The sequence below is a fragment of the Sorex araneus genome, chromosome 4, assembly GCF_027595985.1.
Source record: "Sorex araneus isolate mSorAra2 chromosome 4, mSorAra2.pri, whole genome shotgun sequence".
Classification (NCBI taxonomy): Eukaryota; Metazoa; Chordata; class Mammalia; order Eulipotyphla; family Soricidae; genus Sorex; species Sorex araneus.
Genome location: NC_073305.1, coordinates 71,703,984 through 71,723,524, shown reverse-complemented (window position 1 = coordinate 71,723,524; position 19,541 = coordinate 71,703,984). Strand labels below are relative to the sequence as shown.

General features: G+C 51.9%; 1 protein-coding gene across 1 annotated transcript in view; it reads right to left on the bottom strand.

Annotated features, from left to right (window-relative positions):
* Positions 1 to 14,013: 14,013 nt before the first annotated feature.
* Positions 14,014 to 19,541, bottom strand: part of USP22 (ubiquitin specific peptidase 22) — a 32,283-nt gene continuing 26,755 nt past the window's right edge. The window contains exons 10-13 of the mRNA XM_004612816.2: positions 19,396 to 19,487; positions 18,512 to 18,574; positions 17,319 to 17,468; positions 14,014 to 16,782 (exon numbers count right to left, since the gene is read on the bottom strand). Of these exons, the coding sequence (XP_004612873.1) occupies positions 16,740 to 16,782; positions 17,319 to 17,468; positions 18,512 to 18,574; positions 19,396 to 19,487 (348 nt within the window). The 3' untranslated portion in view covers positions 14,014 to 16,739. The remainder of the gene's footprint in view (positions 16,783 to 17,318; positions 17,469 to 18,511; positions 18,575 to 19,395; positions 19,488 to 19,541) is intronic.

Sequence of the window (19,541 nt, the reverse complement as noted above, 5' to 3'; positions counted from 1 at the left end):
ACAGTATGTGAGATTGTCAGAATTTGTTGGTCTTGGGGCTGGATAGTACAGCAGCCCCCCCGCCAAAAAAAAATATAATTGATATTATAACAGGAAGTCCCATGCTCCTAGTAAAAACCCTTAGAGTTTCTCTGAACATTGGCCTTTTTATTCATGTTCCTTCTAACATGTTTGATTTTTTACAATATACATCTTTAAATAGTCAATCCCCAAATAATAATTCATCACTTCACATACTGTGAAACATCTACAACCTCCAATCCCCTTGTACCCCATCTTTTACACTTTAGGTCCACACATTCTTCAGACTCATAATGTATTGTGACTATTTTTGCTTTAAAAATAAAATGCGCCCTTTGGACCCTGCTGCGGAGCGAGCATGATGGAAGAGCCCAAGGAAGCGCTCTTGGACTCCAAACAGCCCACTGAACTAATTCCGGCATGGGACCAGAGACCCCACGGTGCGCTGAAACAGTGGGAGCCGGGCATCCCCCAATTCTTTTAACCTCTCTCTCTCTCCACACCTCCCCCCTGAGCACAGCGCAGGATCCGCGGTTTTCCTGAGCGCAAAATGGTGACGGCGATCCAGCTGAAACGGGAGGCGCGCGCGCTTGCGGGAGGCCCCAGGGGGCGGGGGCGGCGACCCCGCCCACAGCAGATAGATACTTAAACCCACCTCCCCCACGTGTGCTTCCCTTTGGACCCTGCTGCGGAGCGAGCATGATGGAAGAGCCCAAGGAAGCGCTCTTGGACTCCAAACAGCCCACTGAACTAATTCCGGCATGGGACCAGAGACCCCACGGTGCGCTGAAACAGTGGGAGCCGGGCATCCCCCAATTCTTTTAACCTCTCTCTCTCTCCACACCTCCCCCCTGAGCACAGCGCAGGATCCGAGGTTTTCCTGAGCGCAAAATGGAGACGCCGAGCCTCTCTCTAGGCTTCTTCATCTTATGAGCACCATAAAAGGGTAAAAGTTTGTAGTGATATTTCTGGTTGTACTTTTCCTGGACTTTATACAGAAACCCAAAACCGCGCGGCCGCTGTCGCGGCCGCGCGACCTAATGTCATCTTAGCATCAGCAATATGTAATATGTCCCTTTTTAATGGGTCGGACTTTTGTGGGAGATCCTAACAAGAATAGTAAGTCTGTTGCTGAAATATTGAAGGCAATCAAAGTGGTAGCCATCTCTCTAGACTGAACTAAGCTATATCCCCACGCCGGCTGAGAAGAAATATCCTTCTTTCTCGGGAAGAAACGCGGCGTGGTGTCAAACATAGTGTGATGTCCATTAAGCAAACAGACCTGGTGGCGTGGGAATGGGATATAAGGGGAAAAATTATGTACATGGAACAGTGGGACGCTGGTGGAATCTCGAGCCGGAGCCGATACCAGCGCAAGCCCTTCGGTTCCAGAAACTGCTTGCAGAAACTCTACTAGTCTATCAACTAAGCCAGAGCCCCACGCCTGCCGATGACGGGAAATAACCATCCTTTTCGGTTTTTTTTTTCCCTTGTCAGGCAGCGTGGCGATTACCAAACAGGCGTGAACTCGGTGGCGCGGGGCAAGGGGGAAAAAGAAAAGTTATGTAACAAACAGCGGGACTTAATATCTCTATATTCTTAGCAGTGGAGAACTATCAAATGCCTCCTTGGCAATAGGACTGCTTTCCTTTTTTGGGGGAAACCCCAACAATGGTAGTGAGTTGTGTGTTGAAACATGGAATGTAATCGAGATAAGGCATAAACGAAGTGGAACTTATCATGTACAAGGGTGGGGACTGGGGAGGTGGGAGGGGGGTGGCAGGTATACTGGGGGGGTTGGTGATGGGAGATGGGCACTGGTGAAGGGAAGGGTGTTTGAGAATTGTATAACCGACATAATCCTGAGAACTATGTAACCCTCCACATGGTGATTCAATAAAATTATTTAAAAAAAAAAAAAAAAAAAAAATAAAAATAAAATGCATTTATAATGGCTAAAAAATAAGCAATACCTTTTCCTTTTTTGACTTTTGGACCATGCCCCATGGTGCTTAGGGTTTACTCCTAGATCAGTTCAGGGATCACTCCTGGTGGGGCTCAAGGGGATGGGATGCCAGGGATTGAACTCTGGTCAGCTGCATGCCAGGCAAGTGCCCTGCCCACTCTACTGTCTCTCCAGCTCCCTCAGCTTTGATCACGTCTATTGACCTTTGAGCTCATGCTTCACTCCACAGCCATGTTGAATCTGATTGGCCCATCAAAGGCATTTCTTTGCCGCCCTCACCACACTTTGTATCCTTGTAGCATTTACACTTGGTTCCCGATAGTTCCAGCTCAGTGCTGAAATCCCCCACCGACTCAGCCATGCGTAACACCTTTCCCACAAGAGTCCTCAACATGTTAGTTATTTCAAACGTCCCACCTGGTGATGTCAACATCTGAGCCATCTCAGAGTCTGCTTCTACTGATGTCTGTCTCTTGACAGGGAGTTGTTCATCCTTGTTCTTTAGTGTTTCCATTTTTTGTTTTGTTTTTTTAAATAGGGGCCACATTCAATGGTGCTGGAAGAGCCTGGGGTCCCTCTGACAGAGCTTGGTTCCAGCTGGACCGTGGTGTTCAGGAGACACTGAGGCCAGTAGAAGTAGTCCTGGGGCCACAGTGCTCTAAGGGCCATTGGTGCTGGAGATCAAACTCACCAGAAATGTTCTGCTGCTGCTAGATACATGCTCGAGTTTGGGGGTTGAGGGTGGTGGAGATGGGACACAGCTGGTGGTGCTCAGGGGCTGTCCCTGCTCTCCTCAGGTGTGACCCCTCGCTGTGCTCAGGGGACCATACAGCACTTTAACCCCTGTACTATTTTTCCAGGCCCATTTGAATTAAAAAAAATTATTGAATCACTGATAGACCCTTGAAAAGCTGTTTATTAGGTTCCAGTCACCAGTGTCCCCAATCTCCCTCCTGTCACCCTCACCCCAGCCTGCCTCTAAGGCAGACCTCTCTCTCTCTCTCCCTCTCTCTCTCTCTCTCCCCCCCCCCCCACCCCTTGGGCATTGTGGTTTGCAATACAAATGCTGAAAGGTTGATGAGTATATCCCTAGACAAGAACTGAGTGTTAAAAGTAGGTGAAGGGACATACAGAACCCCCCCCCAAATTTTTAATGAATGACAGATACTGGTGGGAGCGGTCCAGAGACTGGGATTAGGAGCATCTGTGCCAGGCCTCGAGGCGCCCACTCTGTAGCTGGACGCCCCGCCGTACTCACTGCCTACAAATTCCCCCATTTTCTTAGGGGAGCTGGTGTTCCTGCTCCACCCTCAGCTGTGCCTCACAGGGGGTCCCTCCTCACTTCTCTCCCCCCAGCAGACCACCATGGCTCAGGGATCACCCACCCGGGGTGGGGATGGTGTCCTGTCTCCAAATGTTTGTCCTGTGCCCAGGGCAGCCTCTGTAGGGATCCTTGCTCCTCTGGACATGTGAAAACCCTCACGGCTCAGACTCAGGAGTTTCCTGCCCCCGCCTGCAGTCCACTCGACAGGACATTCCTGTCCTCCATGGAGGGAGGCTCACTTTTCCTTAGACACTGGTTTGTTCGGCAACAGGAGTCTGATGTGGGTGGGTGCATGCGGGGAGACTCCCACCACCCACATGTGTCCCAACTGCTTCCTTGGGGAAGTCGGGCAGAACCTCCAAGTGGCTTTGGAGCCTCCTTGGTGGCCGTTCACGGCACTCTTCCTGCTTGTGCTATTCCACACACACCTCACCTCACTGTAAGCAGGTGTGCTGAGAGACAGCACAGGGCCACAGGCATGTGCCTTGGAAGCAGCCACCCCAGTTTGATTCCTGCCAACATGTGGTCCCTAGAGCAGCAGCAGGTCCACCTGAGCACTGGGGGGGTGGTGGGTGACACAAGTGATCCTTGGCATTGGAGGGCCCAAGCAGCACCCCATCCTCAGGCCCTCCATTTGAACCAACAGCCCGATAGTGAGAAACGCCAGCTATGGCCCCTCCCCTCCTTCCTGCCCTCGGCTCACTCCCCTCCTTGCCCTCGGCTGCAGGCCAGGGCTCACCTCCTCTCCTTCTTGGCAGGCAACCACTTCCCTCTGTGTCAGGCTAACTGGTTGTCCTGCAACTTCAGCTCACAGATGGGTTTATGGGTTCAGGAGAAAGTGGGGCTTTGGTGACTAGCTTTTTCGTTTGTTTTTTGGGTCACACCCAGCGATGCACAGGGGTTACTCCTGGCTCTGCACTCAGGAATTACTCCTGGCAGTGCTCAGAGGACCATATGGGATGCTGGGAATTGAACCCGCATGCAAGGCAAACGCCCTACCTGCTGTGCTACCGCTCCAGCCCCCTATCTGGCTTTTTATTGTAGGGAAGGTGCATTCTTCTCTCAGGCTTTTTGGTTCTGAGTTAGCAGCTAGAAGTCACAATGATTTTGTTTGTTTGTTTGTGTGTAAAAACACAAAAAAGAAAAAGGAAGGGGGCGAGGAGCACCTCACCGCACCGCGCTGGGCACTGGGCACAGGGCAGCGGCGCTGACTCTCCCGCCACCTGCGTTCGGTAGTCTCCAGCCGCTTCCCCCACCCCGGGGAAGTTGATGGCGATGACGAGGCAGGCGAAGGAAGGAACGGAGGCAAGATGGTTGGTCTCAATCATAGTTTATTCCAATCTCCTCTCTATCCACTCCCATCTCTCTCTCTGCTTCTTCCCCAAACCCCCTCATACAGCCACCTTAAATCCCCCTGCATCAGGGGCCAGGGTTTACACATAGGTGTGGTTAGAATCAATAGGGGGTAAAGTTCTATCCCTCAGGGGATGCTTTCACTAGGACAGAATCTCTTTCAGCAGGACACCCGCCCAAGAGCAGAATCCCATGGGTATATTTCCCCTCTCTTTGTCCAACTAACATATAAGTATTCATATTATAAATCATTTTGTATGGACATAGCAAGAGATGCATTAAGCTTATAGAATTGCTCTCCTGGGGTCACCTGGATCTCAGACTACAGTGCTCAGGCCAGATTAGTTTTTCCTAGCCCTAGCAGGGTCCTAGTCTCGTCATTGCTTTTGGATCATGACATGACATGTCCATGACCAAGCTCTTAACATATAGTTAAGCATTAGGCACTTTGGCCAGGCCCATCTCGATGCCAGGGTAGCACATAACTCACCGCTTGCCCTGGGTCCGTCCCATCCCTCATCGGGACCCTACTTTTGGGGATGCTAGGAAGTAAGGGCAGCTGAGGCTTAAGTCAAGAAAGCAGATGCCCGGGAGTGAATAATATTTGAAGCCAATTAAATCCCATGTTACCAAAGCATATTAACAATTGTCTTTCTTTGTCCATACAAAAAGGATATTGTTTTAAAGTAAACTATTCAAAAGACATAAGAGGAGAAAGACAATGTTAACTTACAATACAAGTTCACTGTCCTAGCAAGGTCTGACCTTACAAATTAACAGTTTGATTAGAGGAAGGACTGAATAACTAGTTGGGGAAGGGAGCACAGAAGTGATTAAGGATAAACAAAGGAATGGGAGTGACTCGGGAGCACCTAGATGGGTGTGACTGATATACCTAAGCTCCTAGTGGCAAGGGGAGAAAGGACAAACCAAAGTCAGGCCTAACATATTTAGAGCTATATTCCAACAGTTTGACTTGGGCCACATCCAGTGGGATCAGAACTTGCTTCTGGCAGGCTTGGGGAGCCACATGGGGTGCTGGGGATCAAACCCAAGCAAGGCTTTTCTTCTGCTCAATCTCTCCAGCCCCCAGAGTGTCCTCTGAAAAATATCAGTTGGTGAACGTTACAGAACCTGTACTTAGAACCATAATGACCAAAAGGAAAAAGAGAGAGAGACAGACAGACAGACAGAAGAAAAGTGTCCGCTGCAGAGGCATACTGGCGGTGCAGGGGTGCAAGGAGGAACACTGGGACGCGGTGGTGGGAAACTACACTGATGAAGGGATGGGTATTGGAACATAGCATGACTAAAACATGGACAGACATGGATGACTTTGTAACTTTGTCTCATGGTGATTTGATAAAGTACCTAAGAATAGGGGCTGGAGCGATAGCACAGAGGGTAGGGCGTTTGCCTTGCACGCGGCTGACCTGGGTTCTAATCCCAGCATCCCATATGGTCCCCTGAGCACCGCCAGGGATAATTCCTGAGTGAAGAGCCAGGAGTAACCCCTGTGCATCGCCGGGTGTGACCCAAAAACAAAAAAAAAAAAACAACAAAAAAAGAAAAATAAAGAAAAATAAATAAACAAAGTACCTAAGAATAAAGACATCAGTCAGGGGCAGGGGAGAGAGCTCGGGGCTAAGCATGCCTGCTGCACGCTGTAGTCCTGGAGTCCGTCCCTAGCCTGAACACCCCAGGGGGCAAACCCTCTCCCCCCATCACTTGAGCTGCTGGGAGTTACCCCTGAGTACCTCTGGGCATGGCCCTCAAACCTAATCAATAAATAAGACACGAGTCTGATCATGTCTCTTGACGGCTCAAAACCTTTAGTTTCCTGGGGCTGGAGCAATAGCACAGCGGGTAGGGCTTACCTGGGTTCGATTCCCAGCATCCCACCGCCAGGAGTAATTCCTGAGTGCATGAGCCAGGAGTAACCACTGTGCCTCATTGGGTGTGACCCCCCCCCAAAAAAAAAACCTGAAGTTCTCGGCACAGAGTAGCAGCTCAGCCTCTTCCAAGGCCCCTTTTGGGCCCGGCTCCTCCGCGTCAGCTCAGGACCACCGGAGGAGCCAGCACACCGCCCCCCCCCCCGCCCCCGCCACTGTCTCTTGTCCCCAGAGACACTGTCCCGTTTCCCACTGCAGCCCGAAGACCCAGCTGCCCTGGGAGCCTCAGCTCAAAGGCCCCTCCAAGGCCCCTCCCGACCTCTAGTTTGTCTTTGGTCCCTTGCAGCCTCTCTGCAGGAGCTCCAGCCTTGGAAGCCGCTCAAAAGTTATTTTTGGAACAAAGGAGTTCAGGAAGGGCTAGACTTCCTCCAGCTGTGCGTCCTTAGCTCGATTCCTGCAGCAGGGGCGCCCCCTGCAGCTGTGAGCAGCCTGGTGCCAGGGTCTCGGGACAATTCCATTAGGGTACTTGGGGGGCTACGCAAGGCAGACACTGCTTAGGCCCCGGGATATGCAGGCGCAGGCTCCATGGTGTCCCAATGGCCAGGTGTTGTGTTTTTGTTCTTTGTTTTGGAGCCACACGTGGTGGTGTTCAGGGCTCACTCTTGGTAGGGCTGGGGCCCATCTAGGAGACCCAGATGAAAGCCAGTCAGTCCCATGCAAGGAAAGCACCTACCCACCGTACTGTCACTCCAGTCTACCAGGGCCAGTCTCAGGACCAACTTACTGAGACACAGGCCCGGCCTTCTCCACCCATCTCACCCAGTTTCCAGCCGAGCAGGGATCATCTCAGTCACGCTTTAGCAAAATACCTTGTTTGCCTTCCTTGTTCCCGCCATACATTCTCACTTACCGACTTAGTGAAAAAGCCAATTGGCTCCTGAGAACCCAGTGTCTGGCTTGTTGGAGCCCTTTTTCCCCCTTGCTAGTCAGAAAACAAATGTAGATCTGCCCTAAAGAGACCCTGGCTTGGCGGGCGTCAGGTCTGGGTATTTAGAAAACACGTATGGAGCTTTTAGACATATTAACATAGTTTCTTTACTGGTTGAATATCAACTCAATTTTTCTATGCTGTGCTCCTTCCTATGAGAGGGTTCTCATCATCTCCCTGTGTAGACAAAGTCACAGAGGCTCCGGGAACCAGGATCTGTGCCCAGTCTCCTAACCACTGGACTAGACAGTTGCCACTGGCATTTTCAGAGTGAGGATGGAGATTTGGGACAGCAGGAGCAATGATAAGAACCAGGTGTGGCCGACACACACTAGCCTTGGGGCCAGCAGTCTCTGGAGACTCTGCAGGTTGGGGGAGCCACACAGAGGCGCTGGCAAGGGTGGGTTGCAGTGGTATTCCAGAGAGAGCTTGCTCCGGCACCCCGTTTGGCTTGCACATCACCATCTCTAAACATGAGGTTTCTTATCCAGAGAATGCTCAAGCTCTCCGAGCACATGCTGTTTCTCACTTCACTCTGGTCTCCTCGGGCATCCTGAGAGCCCTCCTGCCCGTCCCACATCTCCCTCAGTTTGTTCACCTGCTGGGAAGTACTTTCCCCCGACATGTGCATGTCCCCCAGGGGACAGTCCCTCTGTGGATACAGCACTTTGGTCTCTGATTCCTGAAGGTCTAGAACAGTTTCCTGCGGAACACGGGCTTCTACTCTGAGAGCTGCAAGATCGAATTCGGGAGCCCACTGGGTCATCTCTGAAGTCAGGTTTCAACATTGTACCAGCGCAAATTCCACACCTCCTCTCCCACTCCCGACCTTTCCACCCCCTACAGCTGACTGAGAGAGAGAGGGTTCCTCAGCTCTCCCTGGTCGGCTGTCAGGAGACACTCCATCTTCACCACCTATAAAAAATATAAAGGTGTGCGCACACGTGGAAGGGTGTGTGTGTGTGTTTGTGTGTGTGTTGTTCGTGGGCTCTCGGGGCGGTGCTCTCTCTCTCTCACTACTCCCATTCAGTGCTCTCGAGCCATTGTGTATGGACCGGATTGGGATGGCCCCTCCTTGTGCTCTGCTTCTGTGTGTGCTCTTTTCTGTCTGTCTTTGTATCTCTGTCTCTGTCATCTCTCTTCTGGTCTCTTCCTCTTCTGAACTCTCTTCTGATCTCTCTGCGGAGCCCTTCTGCTTCAGTCTCTGGAGCCCCACTCGCTCTCACTTCTGATTCTGTCTCTTACTTCTGACTCTGACCCTTACTTCTGACTCTGACTCTCACTTGCTTTGTGCTCTTTCCCCTGCATCTGGCTCCAGTGATTCTCTTTCACTCTGTGCTCTACTTCTGTGTCTTCTCTCTTTACTTCTCTTAGTCTTAGATTATATAGCAATCACATAGGGTTATGACACAAAGGTGGGTTGAACATTAACAAATCAACAAAGAGGGGTTAAGGCTCCTCCTCCAGGAGATTAACAAAATCTCATCTAAGGAGATTATTCCAGGTTACTAGGAGATCCGCTTAAAGGTGGGATCCCATCCAGGGTGTGTCACTTTCTTTCCTCAGCTAGTAATCCATTCAAACAGCTATAGTAAATTTACTTCTTATATTTCTAGCAATGTCATTCTGTATGAGCACAGTAAGAGATATATGAAACTTAAAGTTTGGTTCTCCCTGAGGACATTCACTATATATTCCAGACCACAGTCCTCAGGCCAGGTTAGTCTTCCTAACCCCAGCAAGGTCCTAGTCTCGTCGTCACTTTTGGATCATGACAGCATTTGTCTATGACCATGCTCTCAACTTATAGTTGAGTATTGTGGCGCTTTGGCCTGGCCCATTTCGATGCCAGGGTAGCTCACAGCTTGCCCTGGGTCCATTCTGTCCCTCGTCAGCACCCTGCTTTGGGGGTACTAGGAACTAAGGGCAACTGAATCAAGAAAGCAGATGCCCAGGAGTAACTATTATTGGAGTCAATCAACTCCCAAGTTACAAAGCATAATTAACTGTCTTCCTGTGTCCATACAGAAAGGCCATTGCTTTAAGGTAAACTAAGTTCCCTGCAGCAAGGCTGAAAGGACAAACCCAGTGTTATCCTACACCCACCCTTAAAAACTCCATTATGGTTATGGAAGGACAGAAAGTAAAGCATCTGCCTTGCATGCGGCCAACCCAGGTTGAATCTCCAGGCCCCATATGGTCCCCCTGACTCCTGAGCACTGGAGCTAGGAGTAAGCCTTGGGGCATCACAGGATGTGGTCCAAAAATAAGCCAAACTTCCTCCACAACCTAGTGTTCTCTGCAAATCCCTCCTCTGAGCCACTGATACTGTTCATAGTTCTTTCCAGGCAATGCGGGGAAAGAATCAACAATCCTCCTCAGCCAGAAAATGTAAAAAATGCTTGCAGGCGAAGAAAGTTTAACAACCTCTAAGGTACCACTAGCAGAGAGCCTGTGGCTTCCAAAGGGCTGTTAACCATCAATAAGCTATAATGCGACAAGGCTAGGCATGGAGACGCCTAGCCTAGCACTCTAGCAGTATCGCAAAGAACAGAGAGCAGCCTGAGTCCAAGCTGGTGTATGGTGCAGAGAACCTCTAAACCCCAACATTCTCCGCACTTTGCTCTGATAGCCCTCCCATCCGGGAGTCTTTATCTCTACTTCCAATAAATGTTCACTCCGTGCAACTCTGAGTCCGTGTCTCTACGTCAATTCCTGGTGAGTCCAGGCAAATCCAGGGCCGCTTTACAGTGCTGTCACTGCCTGTCCTTGCACAGTGCCACTAAAAGGAAATGAGTCTCCAGTTTTGGGGCGGGAGCCACAGCACAGCGGTCAGGGTGTTTACCTGCACACAGCCGACTCTTTGGTTACATTCCCGACATCTTACATGGTCCCTCGAGCACTGCCAAGAGTAATTTCTGAGCACAGAGCCAGGAGTAACCCCTGAGCATCATTAGGTATAACCCCTCACCCCTCAAAAAATAAATAAAACCACCACCTAAGTCTAATCAAATGTCAGGGTTAAGGACCTTCCAGATCTCTTCTCTGCCCTCTAACAAATGGGGGTGGGAGGTGAGGGGACAGGGAAGGGGTCTCACCAGCCCAGAGTCCTGCTCTTGGCCTTTGGAGCCCCCTCCGTTTACCCTGCCTCCTAACAGGAAGCTGTTTCCTTCTGTGCCAGCAGTGGAAGGAATCTCCCTGACCACCAACCATGTCACACCAGCCCCGGAGGACAGAACTGACTTCATGGGATCAACGTCTCCAGTGAAAAGCGATGCTCGTCCACTCCCTGCAGACGGGCCCAGAGCAAGCAAGCGTGGATACAGGCCTCTGGGGTTTGTCTGCGGCTGTCAGGACCTCAGCCTTCGCCAGGCAAGGACCGGGGTTCCTGTACTTACAACCGTGGTGGACACAGGGGTGAAGGCCGGCCTCAGGCCCTCAGGCCCTCCACAGGAGGACGGGCAGGAGGGTTCCTTGCTGGAGGTGCAGGTAAGGCCTCTGGGAATTGCTCTGATCAACAGCTGGGGGTAATCTGCCTCATGACAGCTGGTGACACACTGCAGCAGCGTGAGCCAGCCCACAGCTCCATGTAGAGTGAGCTGTATGCACCCCATCACTCCCCCACCTTTGTTCCCCCCCCCCCCCGCCCTCTCCCAGCTGTTGATTCTCGAAGCACTTCCCAGAAAACCCCCTCATGCTATAAGTGATGTAGGCAGGTAGATAAGGAAAGGCCTTTGACAATGAAACTGAGATTAACAGTCTCTGGGAAGGAGAATCCTGAGACTGACCCACCTTGTGGGTACAGAAAACTGTGCCCATGTGCTGCTTGTGCCCACGTGGCCCAGCACATGTGGTGCCCGAGCACATGTGTCACCCGCATCTCCCCCCTTGAGATGTGTACTTTCCTATTTTCATGTCCAGTGCTAGGATGTGTGTAGAGCTCTCTCCACCATTGGAGAAGCCCGAGTTCTCTCTTGAGCGCATTATTCTTACTATTCTCTCTCCCACTTACCCCTTCCTCCTTCCCTCAGAAACCTCTGAATAAACTCTGTTACTTCACTGCTTGTCTATTCCTGAAATTCTTTTCCTCGAGCGAGACAAGAACCCAGTAACTCTGGGTCCCGGGTGGTAGAGGTGGTTGGGGAGAAAGTGACTGTCTTTCTCCTCCCCGCTTCATGTTAGTCACCCATGGGGCCCACCGACATCACTTGTACATTGGTCTTTTTCTTTTTTCTGATGGGTGGTTTTTGGGTAATACCTGGTTTGGGGTTACACCTGGCAGTATTACAGGGGCTACTTCTGGCTCTGTCTGGAATCACTCCCCAAAGTGTTCAAGGAACCATACTGTACTGGGCATCAAATCAATCCACCGCCTGCCAAGCATGCACGCAGCCTACTGAGCTCCCCAGCTGCTAACTCTTTCAGGGAAACCACCTACCACGTTCAAGTCCTGCCCAAACCCTCGGCCCTTCCTTCTGCCTCTGACTCACCAGGCCGATGTCACGTCTACAGAGCTCTCCTGGGAGACTGCTCCTTCTTGGGTCAATATTCTACTTATTTGTGGCCACTTCCATCTGGTTTTACTTCCCAAGTTCCCATCTCTTGTGAGCTTGATCTCTAACCCTAGGGAACTCCACAGGGTAAGTGTGGCTAAACTGCTGCTCCGTCATGTGGCCAAGTCAGGCAATGCCTTGGCCAACCCCGCCTGCAGCTCTGGGAGCCCCAAGTCCTTCCTCTCTCTCACCCCGGAGCCCCGCCTGCAGCATTCCCAAGAGCTGACTGCCTCAGGCCTCTGTGCACTGATTGTCGCCAGTCCACTGTCTTGCTAAATGCCCCTTCCTTAGGGCTCACAGCGCACTCAAGGTGTGGGTCCATCCACTGCTCTTGCAGGCTGTGGGACTATTCTTCCTTTCCCTGCCAATCCTCAAGTTCCTTGCAGTGTGAGTCTGGCCTCATTTCTACTCACCATCCCACAGTACTTGGGGTAGTTTTTGATGGGGCGGCCAGAACAGTGCTCCAAGCCACATTCTGCTCAAGATGGAACTCAAGCTTTGGCACAAGAAGGATGTTGTTCTGAGCTTGCAATCTCCCCAGGCCCTGTACTCGGGATGATATTGGGTTACTGGGGTCCTACTAAGTGAGATCATTGTTTATCCCAGAAATATTTAAGGCCTATTAAGTGCTGTTGGTAAGAAAAGACTAGAAGCGCTGGAGTTATAGCACAGCAGGTCGGGCACTTGCCTTGCCTGGAGCCACCCCAGGTTCAGCCCCCGGAAACACAGGGTCCCCGAGCTTGCTAGGAGGATCCCTGGGTGGACAGTCAGGAGTAAGTCCTGCACCACCCAGTACTACCCAGAAACAAACAAAAAAAATTTTTTAAAGAGAGACTAGAGCTGGGACCTCCATTTGGGGAGATCATTCTTTTATTTGTAATGACTATAACAATCGTCCTGTGTTTTTTCAGTCAAGAAACAACATGTAGGGGCTGGACGGAGAGAATACAGTGGGTAAGGCACTTGCCTTGCACACGGCTCACTAGGGTTAGATCCCAGCACCCTATACGGTCCCCCAAGCCCACCAGAAATGATTCCTGAGTACAGAGCCAGGAGTAATCCCTGAGCACAGCCAGATGTGGTCCAAAATCCAAACCAAAAAGAAAAACAGAACATCTAGCCGATTACTGTAATGTCTGAGCAGAGTTCCCTACAGGTTCCTTCCCTGTCACCCTGTCCTTGGAACACTCATTCTGCACAATGACTTCCAGTAACTGAACACAGCCAGGGGCCCAGCAGACAGGAGACATGGAGCAGCAGCATCCCAGAAATGATGTCCCTTTGAAGAACTGCAGCGTATCTCATCCAGTCTGGCTACTTCCGCGGTTTCCGAGTGTTTAACAGGTGTACTTGGCCACTGGCAGGAATCCCACAACTCTCTGATGCACTGGTGAGAGTTACTGTGACTGGGAGCCCCAGAACCCCTACCTCCCTCACCAAGGTAGCACCAGCAGCGTATCGGATTCGGGGGGAGTGATTTCCACAATGGTCAGGCCATCAAAGACCTGGAACAACTGCCACGTCCCCACTGAACTCACCTGATGGTCTGCGTACAAGACTGAGACCACGGCTGTCAGCAGGCCGCTGTGTGGCCAACCAGGTGCCTGCACACAGCCAAGCGAGGTCACAGAGGTACCCAACATGCCAGCATCCCTGAGCACTGCCGGAAGGGGCACATGCACACAAAGAAGCCCCCCCGGAACTTCTGTGCACCAGTCTGAGAGTCATGGATGTTCCTCTTTCACCCTGATATCGTCCTCCTGCCCCTGAGAGGAGGAAGGGGCTAATCACAGGAAGCCAAGCAAGCCCAGTGCACAGTCAGCGCCCAAACGGTCCTGTGCAGGCGGTGGTCCCAGGGCAGGGCTGGGCCACCCCACTGCCTTAGCGGCTGCTAGTAAGGGGAGACAGGCCGACTCTCAGAATAAAACAGCTTTATTAGGAGATAGTAAAGACTACAAGCCAATAAGGAAGCGGGGCAAACGTTCCCAAAGACAGGTAAAGAGAGGTGTTACACATCTGAGTAATAATAATAAATCACCAGCACAATCATTGGAATCCTTTTTTCCTACAATTTTTTGTTTTCAAAGTTACAGTCAATGCAACGACCACTTTAATTGTCAGAAGAACAACCATGTCACACAGGAAAAGCAAACACCCCGAGCCAAGCAGCACGGCGCAGGCCCACGATGCACAGGGGCTTGGAAGTGCGGGTCCAGGTGCCAGACACAGGCCTCCCAGGATGGCAGCAGCCAGCCCCTGGCCTATACTTACTTCCCAGCTCTCTGCATGCTCAGAGCTCTGAGGGGCTCCACCGCAGAGTGCAGCGATGACAGCCAACACCTTGGGAACAGAGTGTGAGGGGCTGTCACCTAATGGTTCCCCAGGGCTGCAGCCCTAAGTGGTGACGACCTCAACATGGATACCTCTGTGGCAGGGCAGGGAGGCCAATAGGAATGTCGGAATATTAAAACCTGGACCCCGACCTAAAGAAATCCCTGAGTCCCCAGGTGCCCGCCTCCACGGGCTTCAGTGGCAGGTGACCTGCTTAGCAACAATGAGCAGTGTAGTGCCAAGATGCTAGTACAGGGAATGGCACTAAGCTGAAGCCCACAGTGAAAACACCTAGGAGCTCTGCTGCCTCCACCTAGTACTCCAGTCTGGGTGCAGCTGAGCCCATGGGCAGTTGTGGGGACAGGGGAGAAGAGCTGTCTCTTCTGAAGTGAGGGTGTGGGGCCGGCCACGTCTGAGGCAATGTGCCAGGAAACCCAAAGACTCTGCTTTGCCTCCACTCCACCTTGGGACACCCCAGGAATTGAGGCGGCCACAAGTGGCCAACTTTGTGGCTCTGAAGTCTGCAGGCTCCTCCTCTCCCCGAAACAACTCTGCAGTCACACAGGTCAAGAGGGGCTGTATCTGAACTTCTGTGCCATGCTAACCTCTCCGGTCATATTCTATCTTAAAGCCATTAAGAACTTATCTTTCTTAAACACAGAAAAATAATGAACTGGCCAGGGGCTTGAATCCTACCACAGGGCTACCAGGAGTTTCAAATGCTCGGCTCTTGCTGCCCAACTGGGCCTGCCACTGCTTTCGCACAGGTCTGCCAACTGAGAATCACTCACATAATTTTTAGCAGTAGGAGGGTGGGGCAAGGTAGGGAGGTCCTAAAAATTTACCAACATGTAAATTAGGTACAACTAAACTTTGTCCACAAATAAAGTTTTATTGGAACACAGCCACATTCATTCATCTCGGGCAGAAACTGTGTGATTCTTAAAGACTAAATATTTAATATTTGGTTCTTTAGTGAAAAACAAACACTGACCCTGTTCAGATGCAGATGGGGCAACTAGGACAAATCAAGCTTGAAAGTGGGTATTTCCCAAACTACACCAACACGCCTTTTTCCTCCTGCGCGCCTGGGGTACAGTTTTTCTGGGGTACAGTTTTTCGTAAATGTACAAACAATGGACATTTAGGTTTGAACGCACAGATGCATGCAAGGTATCTTACAAGGAACGCTCTACACTGCTGCATCTTCCCGAGCAGCTCTGCCAACGAACACAGCCACAAGCCGGAATGACAACGCCACTAAAGGCCCGGCAGGTGTTCTGGCACCGTCCAGCGGGAGCCGCTCCCGAATCCAGACGCACCAGGCCGTGACAAACAGCTCGTGGGACAGGTGGCCGGAAGTAAATACGAAGATGGGAAACAAAGAAACCACCTAAAAATGGCTTCCTTTACTCAAGGAATTGATAGGACAGACACTTCTAGCTGTGGTCTGACTTTCCTCAGCTGTACCACCGGCGGAATCAGCCACTAACGGGAGGGGAAGGGGGAGGCAAGCACCCAGCACCAATTAGAAATCAACATCCATTCTCCCCAGAAGTAAGGGAAAAAAACACCTAAAATTTCCGTATAAACGCAATAATTTTTCACGTCACTGGCATCACACTGTGGGAGAAGGGGGAGGCCAAGAAAAGGAAGTGAGCGTACAGGAGCGGGAGCCTCCCATGCGCCCAGGGCTAAGGCCTCTGCAGGGCAGGCATGCGCAGAGACCCAGCGTCTGCAGCTCCACCCACAGGCTCTGGGGGGCGCTCTGCATCTGCTGACAGAACTGAGGCTAAGAGTCCCAGATTTTACAGCGCTAGAACTTCACTCTCAGAGAAAAGGGGATTTGACATCGCTGTCCTTGCCACCATCTCTACCACCCTAGCCTGTTGCTTTCCTGTACCCTAATTCTGAAACGAGTGGCACCTTTTGAAACTGCACCACTGTGCAGCTGAACTGAAGCACCTGGGCCAGGCTGCTAAGGTGTGACACCCCCCACCCCTCTCAGGGAGCACAGGAGATGCGCTACTGCAGACCTGCTCTGCTCCCCCAGCCCAGGTGCACCCTCCCTTCAATGTGCTCTTCTGGGCACCTCGAGAGCCCCCCCTCACCCTCTGCTTGTCCATCACGATCCTGGGAGCCAACTGCACGAAGGCCCCAGGGGCCCAGGCTGCTGAGAGCCTGGTGCTCCTGGGGGCATGCTGGCGGGGGTGGCGGGCACAGGACAGTGGTGAGGACAGGGATTGCATTGATGCCAACATGTGCTTGCCAACTCACTGCCTTCATTTCTGGGGACCAACTGCAGGTAAGGCTATTCGTATTCCAGGAACTGCTTGTGGTAGAACAGCAGGTATCTGCGGAGGCAAAAGGAGAAAGCATGCTTCTGCTCAACTCAGGGCATGGAGAACTCAGGCCCCAGGACACTCGGACCACGGCCTCTGCCCAGCTCAGAGTCCCATGTCCTGGAGGGATGGTTTGGGGACTCAGTGATTGCCCAAAGACAAGGCGTCCTGGCGGGGTAGTGGCACTGGCTACCCAAGGCCCGAACAAGCCCAGACTGACCTCCCACTAGCCTGACCTTGCTTGTTCACGGTGGTACTTAATGAGACCTTGTGGATGTGGAAGGAGAGGGGAAGGCAGAGTGAGGAAGCAGTGTGTGTGTGTGTGTGTGTGTGTGTGTGTCCTCAAGGCAATGATTCTGCAGGCAGGGGAAAGACTTAGAGCATCTAGACAGTAAGTGACCCTGCCAGGAAAGGCCAGAAGCGGCCACAGGAGAGGAGAAAGGCTCTGGACAGCAAGGCCCCGTGAGCACTGGGCTTATGCTTCTAAGAGCACTCAGGTCGGCCCTGGACTCAGTGTTGACATGGGAAGTGAAGGGCCCTGGACCTACCCCTCACTGTCCAGCACATCCTCGATGCTGGCCTTGGTGATGATGGCGTCATCACACTTGAACCACTGGTCTTTGTGTTGGCGGATGAAGCTGGTGTAGTGGCCGCTCTCCAGGGTCCCCTGGTGGTTGACAACTGCAAACAAGGAGTATCTAGTTTGGGAGGAAGGGAGGAAGGGAGAGAGCAGTGAGCCTGCTGCACCGCATCAGAGACCAGACGCTCACGTGAATGAGAAATCCCCAGTTTCGAAGGAAGACTGCCTGGCCCAGGAAGCAACTGGCGTTAGCAGGCGCTGGCACCACTCTCCCTCTCCTCCTCCCTGCCACACCAACACCAAGACAAGGTGGGGAAAAGGCCGCGGGGCCCAGCGTTCCAGAGCTGAGCTTTCGCTTCCCAAGTGCAGGGGTCAGAGGGGACCCAGTGCCCGCAACAGAAGGGGGCATTTATGATGCATGTAGAAAAGCCCATTCCTAACCAACGGAGGATTAAGTACTTTTAATATAGTCCAGCAAGACCGGAAGCAGAACTCTTTTTTTTTTTTTGCTTTTTGGGTCACACCCAGCGATGCTCAGGGGTCACTCCTGGCTCTGCACTCAGGAATTACCCCTGGCGGTGCTCAGGGGACCATATGGGATGCTGGGAATCGAACCCGGGTCGGCCGCATACAAGGCAAACGCCCTACCCGCTGTGCTATCACTCCAGCTCCCAAGAGTCAGAACTCTTGCTGTCACTCAGTGTAGCGGTGTCCCTGAGAAACACAGGCAGGTTGGGCTGGAGCGACAGCACAGCGGGGATAACATTTGCCTTGCACATAGCCAACCCAGGTTCAACCCCCAGCATCCCATATGGTTCCCACCGCCAAGAGTAATTCCCAAGTGCAGAGCCAGGAGTAGCCCCTGAACATCATTGGGTAGGACCCAAAAAGCCAAAAGGAAGGCTGGAGCACAGCGGGTAGGGCGTTTGCCTTGCACGCAGTCAACCCGGGTTCGATTCCCAGCATCCCACATGGACCCCCAGCACCGCTAGGATTAATTCCTGAGTGCAGGGCCAGGAGTTACCCCTGTGCTTCGCCAGATATGACCTGAAAAGCAAAAAAAAAAAAAAGCCCAAGGGAAACAGAGGCAGGCCTCCCTGCAAGTGCCCCTCCCTGCCCACACCTGTGATGCCCAGGACATGTCCCCAAGGCACCACTTACTTGTTATCATTATTGAGGCTATCCATAGGCTGCTGGTACTGCCCGTTCATCCTGCTCTCCTTGCTATAAAGAACAAGAGTAAACTAAACATCCAAAATAATTATCTGAGGCCCATCACCAGTGTCATTGGGAAACTACTGTGCTAGGTCTTTTATATACACACACACCATATCTAGTTCTCTCTACAAATCTTCCTTCTGTGGCACACTGAACGTGAGGAAACCAAGACTCAGGCTAGCTAAGTGAACCAGAGGAGAAACCGGCCAATCAGCTGAGGCGGAGTGCAACCCCCAGGTCTACCTGCTGGCCCCAGAGAGGACACAAATAAGGTGCTTGCTTTGCCTGTGGCCAACCCAGGCTCAAATCCCGCAACACACCTGGTTCCCTGAGCACAACCATGAGTGATCTCCCCACACAGAGCACTGCTGTGTGTAGCCCCTAGGATCTAAGGAAGCCTGGCTCGACAATACCCTGACCAGGTTTCTGGCCCTTAGAGAAATGTAGGAAGTGCTTTAGGCCACAGCAGCCCAAGCAATTAGCACTGTCTAATGTATGAGTGTTGCCATTTTTAGAGAGTTGATTACAAGTGGTCTAGAATACAAAAATTGGTAAGATAAATAAATAATATAAGAAAATAAAATCTATAGCTGCAAAGTCAACTAAGTTTCTCTGTATTCCAAAAACAGCTTCATCAGCCTAAGAGCTGCTTTCACAATGTGATCCCACCTTGACAATTCTGTAAGTTTATGAGAAACCCACAAAATGGGAGACTCACCCGAGGGCGGTCCAGCTCTGCAACAAGTGCCTATCTGAGCCAGGACCCTGGGAGCGCACCCCTACCAGCCACACCTGTCCCCAGAGCAGCTGGCCAAACCCGCTCTCACCTGGATGCCATGAAGGGGGTCATGTCCAGCTCCAGGGGAAAGGACACGTAGGTGGTGATCTTGCGCCTCAGCTTGGCGGAGTGCTCAAAACGCTACAGAAGATGCGAGGAAAAGGGAGGAGTCGCCTGCGGCTCCCCCCGGCCGTG